At 42.5% G+C, this 12276-nt stretch overlaps 1 protein-coding gene across 1 annotated transcript; it reads right to left on the reverse strand.

The window, feature by feature from the left end:
- Positions 1 to 501: 501 nt before the first annotated feature.
- On the reverse strand, positions 502 to 2538 carry LOC107640915 (uncharacterized). The gene is made up of 2 exons (XM_016344418.1): positions 1588 to 2538; positions 502 to 1539 (listed from the first exon to the last, which is right to left on the reverse strand). The coding sequence occupies exons 1-2, from the start codon at positions 2536 to 2538 to the stop codon at positions 502 to 504; spliced, it is 1989 nt and encodes a 662-aa protein (XP_016199904.1).
- Positions 2539 to 12276: the final 9738 nt, after the last annotated feature.

Consider the following 12276-nt stretch of genomic DNA (forward strand, 5'->3'; position numbering starts at 1 on the left):
CCATTTTCACTGAGAGGAGGGGATGTAGCCACTGACAACGGTGATGCCCTTGCATAAAGCCAGCCATGGAAAGGAGTAAGGCTGATTGGATGAAGACAGCAGGAAAGCAGAGGTTCAGAGGAACGAAAGCATCTCTATACACTTATCTGAAATTCTCACCAGCGATTTACATAAGTGTTTCTATCCTTTATTTTATATTTATTTAATTATTATTCGAAAACTTCATAACTATTTTATATCCGCCTGACTGAGATTTACAAGGTGACCATAGCTTGCTTCATACCAACAATCTTCGTGGGATCGACCCTTACTCACGTAAGGTATTACTTGGACGACCCAGTGCACTTGCTGGTCAGTTACACGGAGTTGTGAACCATGGTATTGGCATCATGTTTTTGGCGCCATTTCCAGGGAAAGAAAGAGCAATGAATTTTACATAATTAAAGTGTAATCACGATTCCGCGTACCAGGGGGGCTTTTAGTTTGTGGGGAAGATTCCTGTTAATGAAGGTGAATTGCTCCCGACTTCCCTATCTGAAATTTCTCCATGTCTCCCTCTGGTTCAAGTCTTGGTTTGTCCTCTATCCAGGCGTCCAGGTCTGCTAGGAACACGCCAGCTGCTTTTTTGGACTCCTTCCTTAAGGAGAGGCTGGCGTTGTCGCAAGCGACTGCCGTTTCTAGGTCTCCCCTTATGGAACCAACTGTTCCCTTGTCCGTCATGAACTTCATTGTTAGGAACTTGGTGCATATTACAGCTGAGAACTCGTTGATGGTTTTCCACCCTAGGATGATGTTATAGGCAGTGGAGTCTCTAAGGACTACGAAATCTGCCATAACCGATCTCCTGGCATTGCCAGTTCCTAAGCTGATTGGGAGGGAGATCGTCCCGTCGGGCTTGATAAAATTGTCGTCGAGTCCCATGACTCCATGTTGGTGATTTTGGAGGTCAGATTCCTTGAATCCCATGGCGACGAAGACGTTTCTGAATAGGATATTTGAGTCGGCTCCCGTGTCGACGAGGATGCGTTTGACCAGTCCCGTTCCGATCATTGCTGTGACTACCATGGGGGAGTTCTCGGGAAGGTCATTGAACCATTTGTCTTCTGGGCCAAATGATATGGTGGGGGGCTTCCTGCTGGCAGTGGGGCTCTCTGTTGTGATGGAGAGCACTCGGGAATCCTTCCTTGTTGCTGATTTGGAATTGGGGGGGCTATCTTGTCCGACCACGACATTAACCACAAAGGCTGGGGGGTTGTTGGCGTCCGCTGGAGGTTCTTGTCTTGGCTTGACAGCCCGGTTCCGGTCTTCCTCCGAGCGCTCTCTTTCCCGTCTCCTCGGCTCCCTAATGAGCCGGGAGAACTCGTTTAGTTTTCCCTCCCTGATGGCTTGTTCCAAGGCATCTTTGAAGTCAAAACAGTCCTGGGTCTTGTGACCAAACCCTTTGTGGTAATCGCAATAAAGGCTTTTGTTGCCTTCCGTTCTCTCCTTCAGGGGTCTTGGTCTGGATAGGATTCCTTTGTCTGCAATCTGCTGGTAGACCTATACTATGGGCGCCGTGAGTGGCATGTAGTTCGTGAATCTCCCTACCCGTGGTTGCTTGGGTAGTTTGTTTGGGGTGCTGTCTCTAGGAGCTTCCTTGTATCTTTCAGTTTGGTGCGCATGCCGAGGTGGCGGGTTGGGTGGCTGCCGTTTATTGGCCGCCACAACCTGGCTGACCTCTTTGTCATTGATGTACTCCTTGGCTATGCTTTGGATTTCTTGCATGGTCCATACAGGTCTGGTTGTTAGGTGTTTCCTAAAGTCCTCGTTCAATAGGCCGTTCGTTAGGCATAGGCTAGCGACCGAGTCCGTGAGGCCGTCGATTTCCAGGCATTCGTTGTTAAACCTATCCAGGAACTTCCTGGTCGGCTCGCCGGGTTTCTGGGTGACCCCTAACAGGTTGATCAGGTGTTTCGCCTTTGCTATGCGCGTCGTGAACCGTGCTAGGAACTTCTGGGAGATGTCTGCGAAAGTCGTGATGGAACCTTGTGGGAGAGTGTTGAACCACCGGATTGCCGGGCCGGCCGGTGTTACGGGAAACGCCCGGCATCTGACTGCGTCGCCTACTCCTTCCAAATTCATTCTTGCTTCGAAAGCCGTGACATGTTCCTGGGGATCCTTGGTCCCATCATACCTCATGTCCATTGGCTTGTCGAAGTTTCTCGGGAGCCGGACCTTGAGGATTGAGGGATGACAAGGGGTTGCCCCTATGATGATGGGGTTTTCTGGATTACGGTCTTCCTCTTTCTGGGACCCCCAACGGCCTTCCGACTTGCTTCGGTTGGGTCTGGAGGTCGCTTGTGTGTGTGTCTCTTCGCGCCTTATTAGGCTTCTTGCTTGGCTGTTGTGTACATGGGAGGGGGAGTGGGTGCGGGCGTGGGATTGGCTAGCGCCGCCGTGCGAGCGGCCAGCGTTTCCCTGGGATTGGTCCCTTGCCGCCAACTCCCGCTCCAAGTTCTGAACCCTGTGTCTGAGATTCTCCAGCAAATGCCTACACATATCAAGTATTTAAAAGAATTGTTGAGCAAGAAAAGAGTTTTGAAGGGAGGACAAACGGTAACAATGAACAAAGAATGCAGTGCCCTCATCAAGAAGGACACAGTTTCTAAGAAAACAGACCCAGGAAGTTTTCATATCCCCTGCATCATAGGGGGAACAAAAATTGATAGAGGATTCTGTGATCTAGGAGCTAGCATAAATGTGATGCCTCTAACTCTCATGAAGAGGCTACAACTGAATGAGGTGAGATCCACTGATGTAATCATACAACTAGCTGACAAAACTCAGAAGCAAGCTGAAGGGGTAGTTGAGAATGTGCTGGTTAGAGTGGGAGATTATTACTTCCCCACAGACTTCGTCATTTTGGACATGGAGGAAAGCTACCTACACCCTATCATTCTGGGCAGGCCATTTCTAGCCACTACTAGAGCGATCATCGATGTAGAACAAGGAGAGCTAATTCTGAGAATACGTGATGAACAGCTCATTTTCAAAGTTTTCAAACCTGCATCTGAGCCTAAACCAGAATCGGAAAAGCCTAAGGATGATAGTAGCCATCTATGTTTGGAGGAAAGCAAGCCAGCAACTGAAACTCTAAAACAGTCCTTGGAAGGCAAACGAGAGTTGCAAGAGTTAAAGCCACAAGAATCAATGGAAACAGATCAAAAGGATCCTTATGGCATAAGGGTCAATGAAGAAATCCTCAGGAGAAAGGGAAGAATTGTAAAGAAATTGCCAAGAGGGTGGAGAAACAAGAAAATTCCCACTGAAGGTTTCTCTCCGGGAGATAAAGTGATATCAAGCCATTATCTGCCAATTCCACCTGGCCTCAAAACCATTCCTTCCCAGCTCCCTCAAGTGTTCACAATCAGGAAAGTTCTTTCTATGGAACATTTAGAAATCATGAAGGAATCAAGTGGGGACGTTTTCGTAGTGAGAGGAGAAGACGTCAAGCACTACAATCCACCCTAACAAGGGACAACCGTCAAGCTAGTGACGTTAAAGAAGCGCTTCATGGGAGGCAACCCATGTTTTAATATCCCTACTTTTTTTCTGTTCTGTTGTGCATTTAATAAAGCATGGTTTCTTATGCATGAACTTGAATCCTCAGGACAACTGCTGAAAGAGTGCACTAAACATTGCATGTAAAATACAATTTGTCTCTAAGTTTGGTATGCCTGAAGGCACCCCAAATTTTATTCAAAATACATTCAATTTTTCATTCAAAGTGCACAATCAAACATTAAGTTTGGTGTTCCTCTTTGAACACGGTTCATGAAAAGCAAGAAGTTCCTCTGGATTTCGAAATTCATGACAAGTATACCATTCGCATGTTTTAATACTTTGGTTTCAATTACTTAGGGTAGTAAATTTGTTTAGAATCAAAGAGCCAATGTGACTATGATTTATTAGAATTATGCACATTCATTAAGGACAACCAATATGGATTTCATGTCATCAGGAGACTTTACCAAACACTAAGTTTGGTGTCCAGTAATAAGTGTGCATACATACAAAAGTCACGGCTATAAGCTCATGAAGTCAATCATTGATTTACATGTGCAAGTACTATTCATCATTCACATGGACCGAAAAATGATAGCAAACTTGTTTGTTTGTGCAGGTACAAAAGAAAAGACAAAAATGGAGGAAAAAGACAAAGGGAGGTACGGTGCTTGGTCAAAAAGAAAGTTCACAAGTCTTTGAAACTAACACATGGGAAAAGGAAGTTCTGCTAGAAAAGATAGCTACATGTACAACCTAATGCACCCAGAATACTTCCAAGAAAATGAAAAGCAATTCGTCCTTCTCCCTAATTCATATATTTACCATCAAGCCACCCTTCACAAACCACCCTAGCCGTCCATTTTTCACTTACGGGCACTATAAAGAACCACTTGGGGAACGAGTTCAACACCACCAAATCTCCTTCATACACATTTTCTTCATCATAGCATAACTATCTCTTGCCGAAAATAACCTCACCACACTTCCAACAACACTTCTTGCTTCACCTTGTCAACTTTAGCTTGTCACTTACCCAAAACTAAAGAACCAATGGCAGCTTCATCTAGCCACAAAAGAAGAAAAGACAAGTAGCCAATGGAGGAGAACAGGGAATTCGATGCATGGAGATACAAATCAGTTTTCCATGAGATTCAAGCCGAATGGATGAGACCTAAAACGGTACTAGCCGAGGTTCCCTTTGACCTTGAAAAGGATGAGTTCCCTGGTGTTTGGGAAAAGATCAAAAAGAGGAAGTGGGAGCTCCTGACTAAGCCAATCACTAAAATCAACATCAACCTGGTGAAAGAGTTTTATGCAAATGCAGTGAGGGAGGATTCAACCAAGAAACCCACATACAAAAGCTATGTGAGAGGAGTGGAAGTTGACTTCAGCCCCAAAGCAATCATGAAAACTCTTGGACTGAAAAACATACATTTCAGCCAAGCAAGTTATGAGGAAAGGATGATAGGAGAACCTGACTATACAACTATTGCTGAAGACCTTTGTGCCATCAGAGCTGAATGGGTGAGAAAAACAAGAGGGGCTCCAAGAGTCTTGAGAAGGGGAGACCTAACACCTGAAGCTAAAGGGTGGTATGCAATAGTTAGGAGATCCATCCTACCCACTGCAAACTCTTCAGAAATAGTCCCTAAAAGAGCCATCTTGCTACATTGCATTATGGTGGGAGGGGAGATCAAAGTTCATAAACTCATTGCTGAACAGATACAAGAGTTTAGTGAGAAAAGTGACCCTGAATCCTGGCTCCACTTCCCTAGCACCATCATTAGATTATGCATCGATGCCCAAGTACCACTTGAAGATGAAAGACCTAATTGGCTATATCCTGGAATGGCCATAACTGCATACAGAATGACTCTTGGCCCAATTGCTCCAAGACATACAAAAAGAAGAAATGAAGAAGAGCAACAAGCAGAAGCAGAGCAAGAAGGACAAGAAGGAGAAGAAGGAGAAGAAGAGCAAGAAGAGCAAGGAACTCCAGAAAGAAGGCAACAAATTCCCAGAGATCCCATGGATATGAGCAGAATGCAGGAATTCATAGAAGGAATGTCTCAACAATACATGAGGTCTCAGGAGAGACAAGAGGACTTTCACCTGAAAATGATGGATATGCAAAGGAACTTTGAATCAAGATTCTTAGATTTGCAAAGGGAACAGAATTTAAAATTACAGGAATCCTTCAGCCACATATGCCAACACCAAGATGCCAATGTCTTGGCAATCAAGGAAGCCACCACTTTATAGAATGCAAGATACTCAGTTCAAGCTGATTACAACATCAGTTCTCAAATCAAGCTTAACTACATAGGGGAACATCTACACAAGATGGACCCAGCATTCCCAGCTTTTGATGAGTATTTCAAAGGGAGGAAAGAAGGAGAAATAAACAAGGCAATGATCCTTGAAAAAGGAGTGGAAGAAACAATGAAAAAGGCTGGATTCTGGAAAAAGCTCATAAGAAAAGACAAAGGAAGTACAAGTGGTCAAAAAGAGGCAGGAAGCAAGAAGAAGCAGGATCCCAAGAATTAAGAAGAACCAAGCAATAAATAAGAGGTGGTCTCGTTCCTTAATAATCAAATGATAATTGGTGAATTGTCTTTATGAGCTTTCTTTCATCATAAGTCATTTAAGTGTTATGTGGAGTTTTTAGTATGAGTGTCTGTTTATTGCTTTGAATAAAGTGAATGCCTAGATGTTTGGATATAACTTCACCTTCTTAAACAAGTGCTTGCCATGCTTGTTCTGTTTCCAAAAATAAAAGAAAAGTTTGAACAAAAGTAACTTGGCTCAATTAGTGACAAATCAAGTAGAATTAAGTGGTGGTATGAATGCTTGATTGTTTAAGTCAGATCACTGGAAATAGAGTGTAGAATTATCATTTTTTGTGTAGAAATTGAAAACTGTCTATGGATCTTGATGAATAAATATCTTTGGCCATGAAGAAGAAAGAAAAAGAAGAAGAAAAAGCCACTGAAAAAGGGCAACCAAAAAGCAAAAAAATTGAGAAAATAAGCTAGGCACCAATGGTTTGAACTTCTGAGACAAATGCCTGTGGTGTTTATGTATTAAGGATATGCTTGGATGAATAGGTTCTGAGGAGTGTTTCAACACTTGGTAACTTGGGTTAACTAACCCGGGATTATCAACCAAAAGTCCATTATCAAGAGCAACCTAAATACAAAACATTTAGTCACACAAAGAGGTGCTGGGCACCAATGTCTCAAGAAGAAATGTGAACTAAAATGCCTGGAGTGGATATGTGTAGTGCACTGATAAGAAAAAGAAAATGCCAAAGGCTGGTGCAACACATGACACTAAGCAAACAAGGAGCAAAGAAGCTCTAAGAAAAAGAAAAGAAAAACAAAGAAGAGAAAAGTGCCAAGGACATAAGAGTAACAAGAGGCCATAGCAGTGTTTGATGGATGCAATGAAAAAGTGATAATCTTACCTGATAAGAATGAAAAAGTGATGCTGCAACTTTCTGCATAAAACCCTTCTGATGAACTTAAAGTGCTTACTAATATAGCCAATGGGATTGCTTTCTGTTCATGCTTTTTTCTCAAATAACTCAGGACTTGCTTAGGGACAAGCAAGTATTAAGTTTGGTGTTGTGATGCCAAGGCATCTTAGGCTAGTTTCACTAGCATTTTTCTGTTAGTTTTAGTGGTTTTATGCATTTTCTTGAGCTTAAAGTAACCAAGAATGGTTAAATGAATAACAAAGCAATGAACCATCCAAACAGTATGATTTTGATGCAAATTCCATGAGTTTTTAGTTATATTACTTGAATGCTATGAATGGAAGATTTCTCATGAAATTTTGCAAGACTTTGATGCAATTGTTTGGATGATTTCAGGGAAGAAGAGGCTAGGCAAGGAGGCAACAAAACCAATAAAGGAAGCTTGAATATCACATGTGGAGTTTAAGTTCCAGTTTAAGCTTAAACTGGAGCTTAAACGCCAGAATCATGAAGGCTAAGAAATGCTGGAACTGAAGTTTAACCTCCAGTTTAACCTTAAACTGGAGGTTAAACGCCAGAATGAAAGTCTCACCAAAGAAGCATTTCCACGTTTAACCTCCAGTTTAACCTTAAACTGGAGGTTAAACGCCAGAAGTGGGAAATTCACCATGGGAGCAATTCCACGTTTAAGCTCCAGTTTAACCTCAAACTGGAGCTTAAACGTGTTCGACACAAACTCTCACCAAAGAAGCATTTTCACGTTTAACCTCCAGTTTAACCTTAAACTGGAGGTTAAACGCCAGAAGGAAGAAAGGCACCAGGAGCATTCCACGTTTAAGCTCCAGTTTAACCTTAAACTGGAGCTTAAACGTGTTCGACCAAGTTTTCTCCTCCAGGGTTGCTCTCTCCATTTCCACGTTTAAGCTCCAGTTTAACCTTAAACTGGAGCTTAAACGTGTTCGACACCTCCAGGGCTACCTTTCTCCTCTTCCACGTTTAAGCTCCAGTTTAACCTTAAACTGGAGCTTAAACGTGTTCGACCTCCAGGGCTGCCTTTCCTATCTCCACGTTTAAGCTTCAGTTTAACCTTAAACTGAAGCTTAAACGTGTTCGACTAAGTGACCCTCCAGGGCTGCCTTCTTCCATTTCTACGTTTAAGCTTCAGTTTAACCTAAAACTGAAGCTTAAACGTGCTTCCACAAAGGGCATCACTGGAAGTGTCTGGCGTTTAAGCTGCAGTTTAAGCTTAAACTGCAACTTAAACGCCACTATTAGAAAAGGTTTCTGGGCCAAAAATATTGCAGTTTAAGTTAGCGTTTGAGCACAAACATTAACTTAAACTTACACTGGTATGAAACCCAATTGAATATCATGGTTTATGGATTGGGCCTGAAGGATTGATGAGTCTGGAATTTCAATTTGTTGAGTCATGTGTCATTACTTGATTATCTCTAAGTTGGCTCAATGAATGTTACAGAATTTGGATCAGCAGCCTCATCAAGATTATGGATCATAAACCCAAAGCAAAAGGAAAGCAGGGAGAGGCCTCAAAGCCCAAGAAACACAACAGAAGCTCAATATAGAAAGTGTATAAATAGGATAGAATTTAAGTTAGGAAGGGACTTTTGATCTTCATTTGGCTAGTTTTCATATATTTGTAATTGAATTCAGAGCTATGACTCACTAAACCCCCTTTCATTGGGTTAGGGAGCTCTATTGTAATTCAATGAATCAATAATAGTTTATCTTCTTCTTCAATCTTTTCTCTTGAATTTTGTTAGAAAGCTTCTCGATCTAATTCCATTGGGTAGTTGTCTTGGGAAAGAAACCACCCATAATTGGAATCCTTCGGAACCTTGGGAAAGGAATGGAGGATTCATGCTAGAGAAGCTTTCTCACAGTGAATTGGATTGGGGTTTGGATGGATATTGTGACATGTAATCCTACCAAATTGTGGTTCATGAAACTGTGTGGTATAATCAGTGATCGAGCATCATCTCTTCTTATGAACATTTAAACCAAGGGATTGGGAATTTGTTTGTTTTTAGAGAGAATTGGTGAGCCAAGGGATTGGGATCCAATCATATAAGATTGCCAAGCAAAATTCAATGAACGCATTGGTTGAGGAAGAGATAAACATGTTTTGATTCGGAGATCTCAATATCTCCTATAACCCAATGAATTCCCCATTTCTGATTTCCACTTTCTCTTTACATTCTGCAATTAAATTCATGCAATCACCCCCATTCCCTTTTAATTTCAGCAATTTAGCTTCTGCTCTTTACTTCATGCAATTTAAGATTCCGCCATTTCAATTTCTTGTCATTTACGTTTCCCGCCAATTTTACATTCCGCAATTCTCATCTAAATTTTGATTCCGCTCAACTAGAACACACTTCTAATCCGAATTGCTCACTCAACCAATCCTTGTGGGATTCGACCTCACTCTATTGTGAGTTTTTACTTGACGATAACCGGTGCACTTGCCGGAAGGAATTTTGCCGATCGTGCAATTTCCTAAATCGTGGCATAACAAGTTTATGCGCATCAGTTCTCGGGTGATCGGGTTGTCGACAGGAGGTGATAAGGAGAGGGGGAGAGGTCCCGAGCGAACGCGGAGCGAATGCTGATGACGTCGGAGGGCGGACGGAGCGAGGGGATGGCCACCTGCAAGGACACTCCGACGATCAAGTCAGAGTCCGTACTGAGGGTGGCAGGGTTAGGTAAGGATGTGACGTACCTTGGGGGGAGAGCTATCCTCTCCCCTTATATAGCGTGTTGGGTGGGCCTAGTAATGGCCTGGCCCGTTGGTGGAGAGTTTGAGCTGTCACTTTCCACGCGTGCGGGTCATCTGTACGGGGGGTCGGTACGTCGGGTGCCGACCCTGGGGGTTCCGACCCGGCTGGTGGCACGGCTGTGATGTGGTTGGACTCCGGGTCGGTTATGGCTAACCGACCCGAAGGGATCCGTTAAGGCTTCTTGGGCCTGGATGGGGCGGTGCCCCGATCCGGCGGCTTCTTGGGCTGCGTGGTGGCAATACTTTTTGTTTTCTGAATGAATGCTTGAACAGTGCATATTTTGGATATTGTTTTTTATGAATATTAAAATTGTTGGCTCTTGAAAGAATAATGAAAAAGGAGAAATGTTATTGATAATCTGAAAAATCATAAAAAAATTGATTCTTGAAGCAAGAAAAAGCAGTGAAAAAAAAAGAAGAAAGAAAAAGAAAGAGCAAGCAGAAAAAGCCAGTAAACCTTTAAACTAAAAGGCAAGGGTAAAGAGGATCCAAGGCTTTGAGCATTAATGGATAGTAGGGCCCAAAGGAATAAAATCCTGGCCTAAGCGGCTAAATCAAGCTGTCCCTAACCATGTGCTTGTGGCATGAAGCTCCAAGTGAAAATCTTGAGACTGAGTGGTTAAAGTCGTGGTCCAAAGCAAAAAGAGTGTGCTTAAGAGCTCTGGGCACCTCTAACTGGGGATTCTAGCAAAGCTGAGTCATAATCTGAAAAGGTTCACCCAGTTATGTGTCTGTGGCATTTATGTATCCGGTGGTAATACTGGAAAACAAAATGCTTAGGGTCACAGCCAAGACTCATAAAGTAGCTGTGTTCAAGAATCAAGATACTGAACTAGGAGAGTCAATAACACTATCTGAATTCTGAGTTCCTATGGTTGCTAATCATTCTGAACTTCAAAGGATAAAGTGAGATGCCAAAACTGTTCAGAAGCAAGAAGCTACTAGTCCCACTCATCTAATTGGAACTGAGCTTCACTGATATTTGAAATTTATTGTACTTTCTCTTCTTTTTATCCTATTTTGTTTTTTTAGTTGCTTGGGGACAAGCAACAATTTAAGTTTGGTGTTGTGATAAGCGGATAATTTATACCCTTTTTGGCATTGTTTTTACATAGTTTTTAGTATGTTTTAATTACTTTTTATCATATTTTTATTAGTTTTTATTCAAAAATAACATTTCTGGACTTTACTATGAGTTTGTGTGTTTTTCTGTAATTTCAGGTATTTTCTGGCAGAAATTGAGGGACCTGAGCAAAAATCTGATCCAGAGGCTGAGAAAGGACTGCAGATGCTGTTGGATTCTGACCCTTTTACACTCGAAGTGGATTTTCTGGAGCTACAGATTCCCAATTGGCGCGCTCCCAATTGTGTTGGAAAGTAGACATCTTGTGCTTTTCAGAAATATATAATAGTCCATACTTTGCCCGAGATTTGATGGCCCAAACTGGCGTTAAAGACCAGCCTAAAACTTTTTGGCGTAAAACGCCAGAACTGGCATAATTCTTGGCGTTAGACGCCCATTCTGGCACCCAGGGTGGCGTTTAACTCCAACTTTGGGCATATGCACGTGAAAGCTTGAAAGCTCAGCCCAAACACGCACCATGTGGGTCCCGGAAGTAGATTTCTGCACTATCTGCACTTAGTTGCTCATTTTCTATAAATCTAAGTTACTAGTCTAGTATAAAAACTACTTTTAGAGATTCATTTTGTACCTTATGACCTTTTACACTTCATATTGTATCTTCTACGACATTTACTACTATTTTCCATAGGTGGGGGTGAGGAGCTCTGCTGTGTTTCAATGGATTAATGCATTTACTACTGTTTTCTATTCAATCACGCTTGATTCTATTCTAAGATACTCACTCATACTTCAATCTAGAGAATGATATGATCCGTGACACTCATCAATATTCTCAATTCTATGAACGCGTGCCTGACAACCACATCCATTCTATCTGAGCTCAACGTAGTCATTGGGCGACAGCTTGAGTACGTATCTCTTGGGTTTCTAATCCACGGACCAAGTCCGGAGGTTGGAACCTTCGTGGTATAGGCTAGAACCAATTGGCAGCATTCCTGGGATCCGAAAAGTCTAAACCTTATCTGTGGTATTCCGAGTAGGATCTGGAAAGGGATGATTGTGACGAGCTTCAAACCTGCGAATGTTGGGCGCATTGACAGTGTGCAAAAGGATCAATGGATCCTATTCCAACGCTAGCAGGAACCGACAGATGATTAGCCATGCAGTAGCTGTACCTAGTATTTTTTATCCGAGACGAGAAATTCGATAGTTGATTAGCCGTGCAGAAACCGTAGAGTACCATTTTCACTGAGAGGATCATAAAGCTTGCCATTGAAGGAAGCCATGCGTGTTTGGAGAAGAAGACAGTAGGAAAGTAGAGATTCAGATGACAGAGCATCTCCGGAACCTCAACCTGTTTCTCATTACTGA

The sequence above is a fragment of the Arachis ipaensis genome, chromosome B5 (genome assembly GCF_059453495.1).
Source record: "Arachis ipaensis isolate K30076 ecotype BB chromosome B5, ASM5945349v1, whole genome shotgun sequence".
In the NCBI taxonomy this organism is placed as follows: domain Eukaryota; kingdom Viridiplantae; phylum Streptophyta; class Magnoliopsida; order Fabales; family Fabaceae; genus Arachis; species Arachis ipaensis.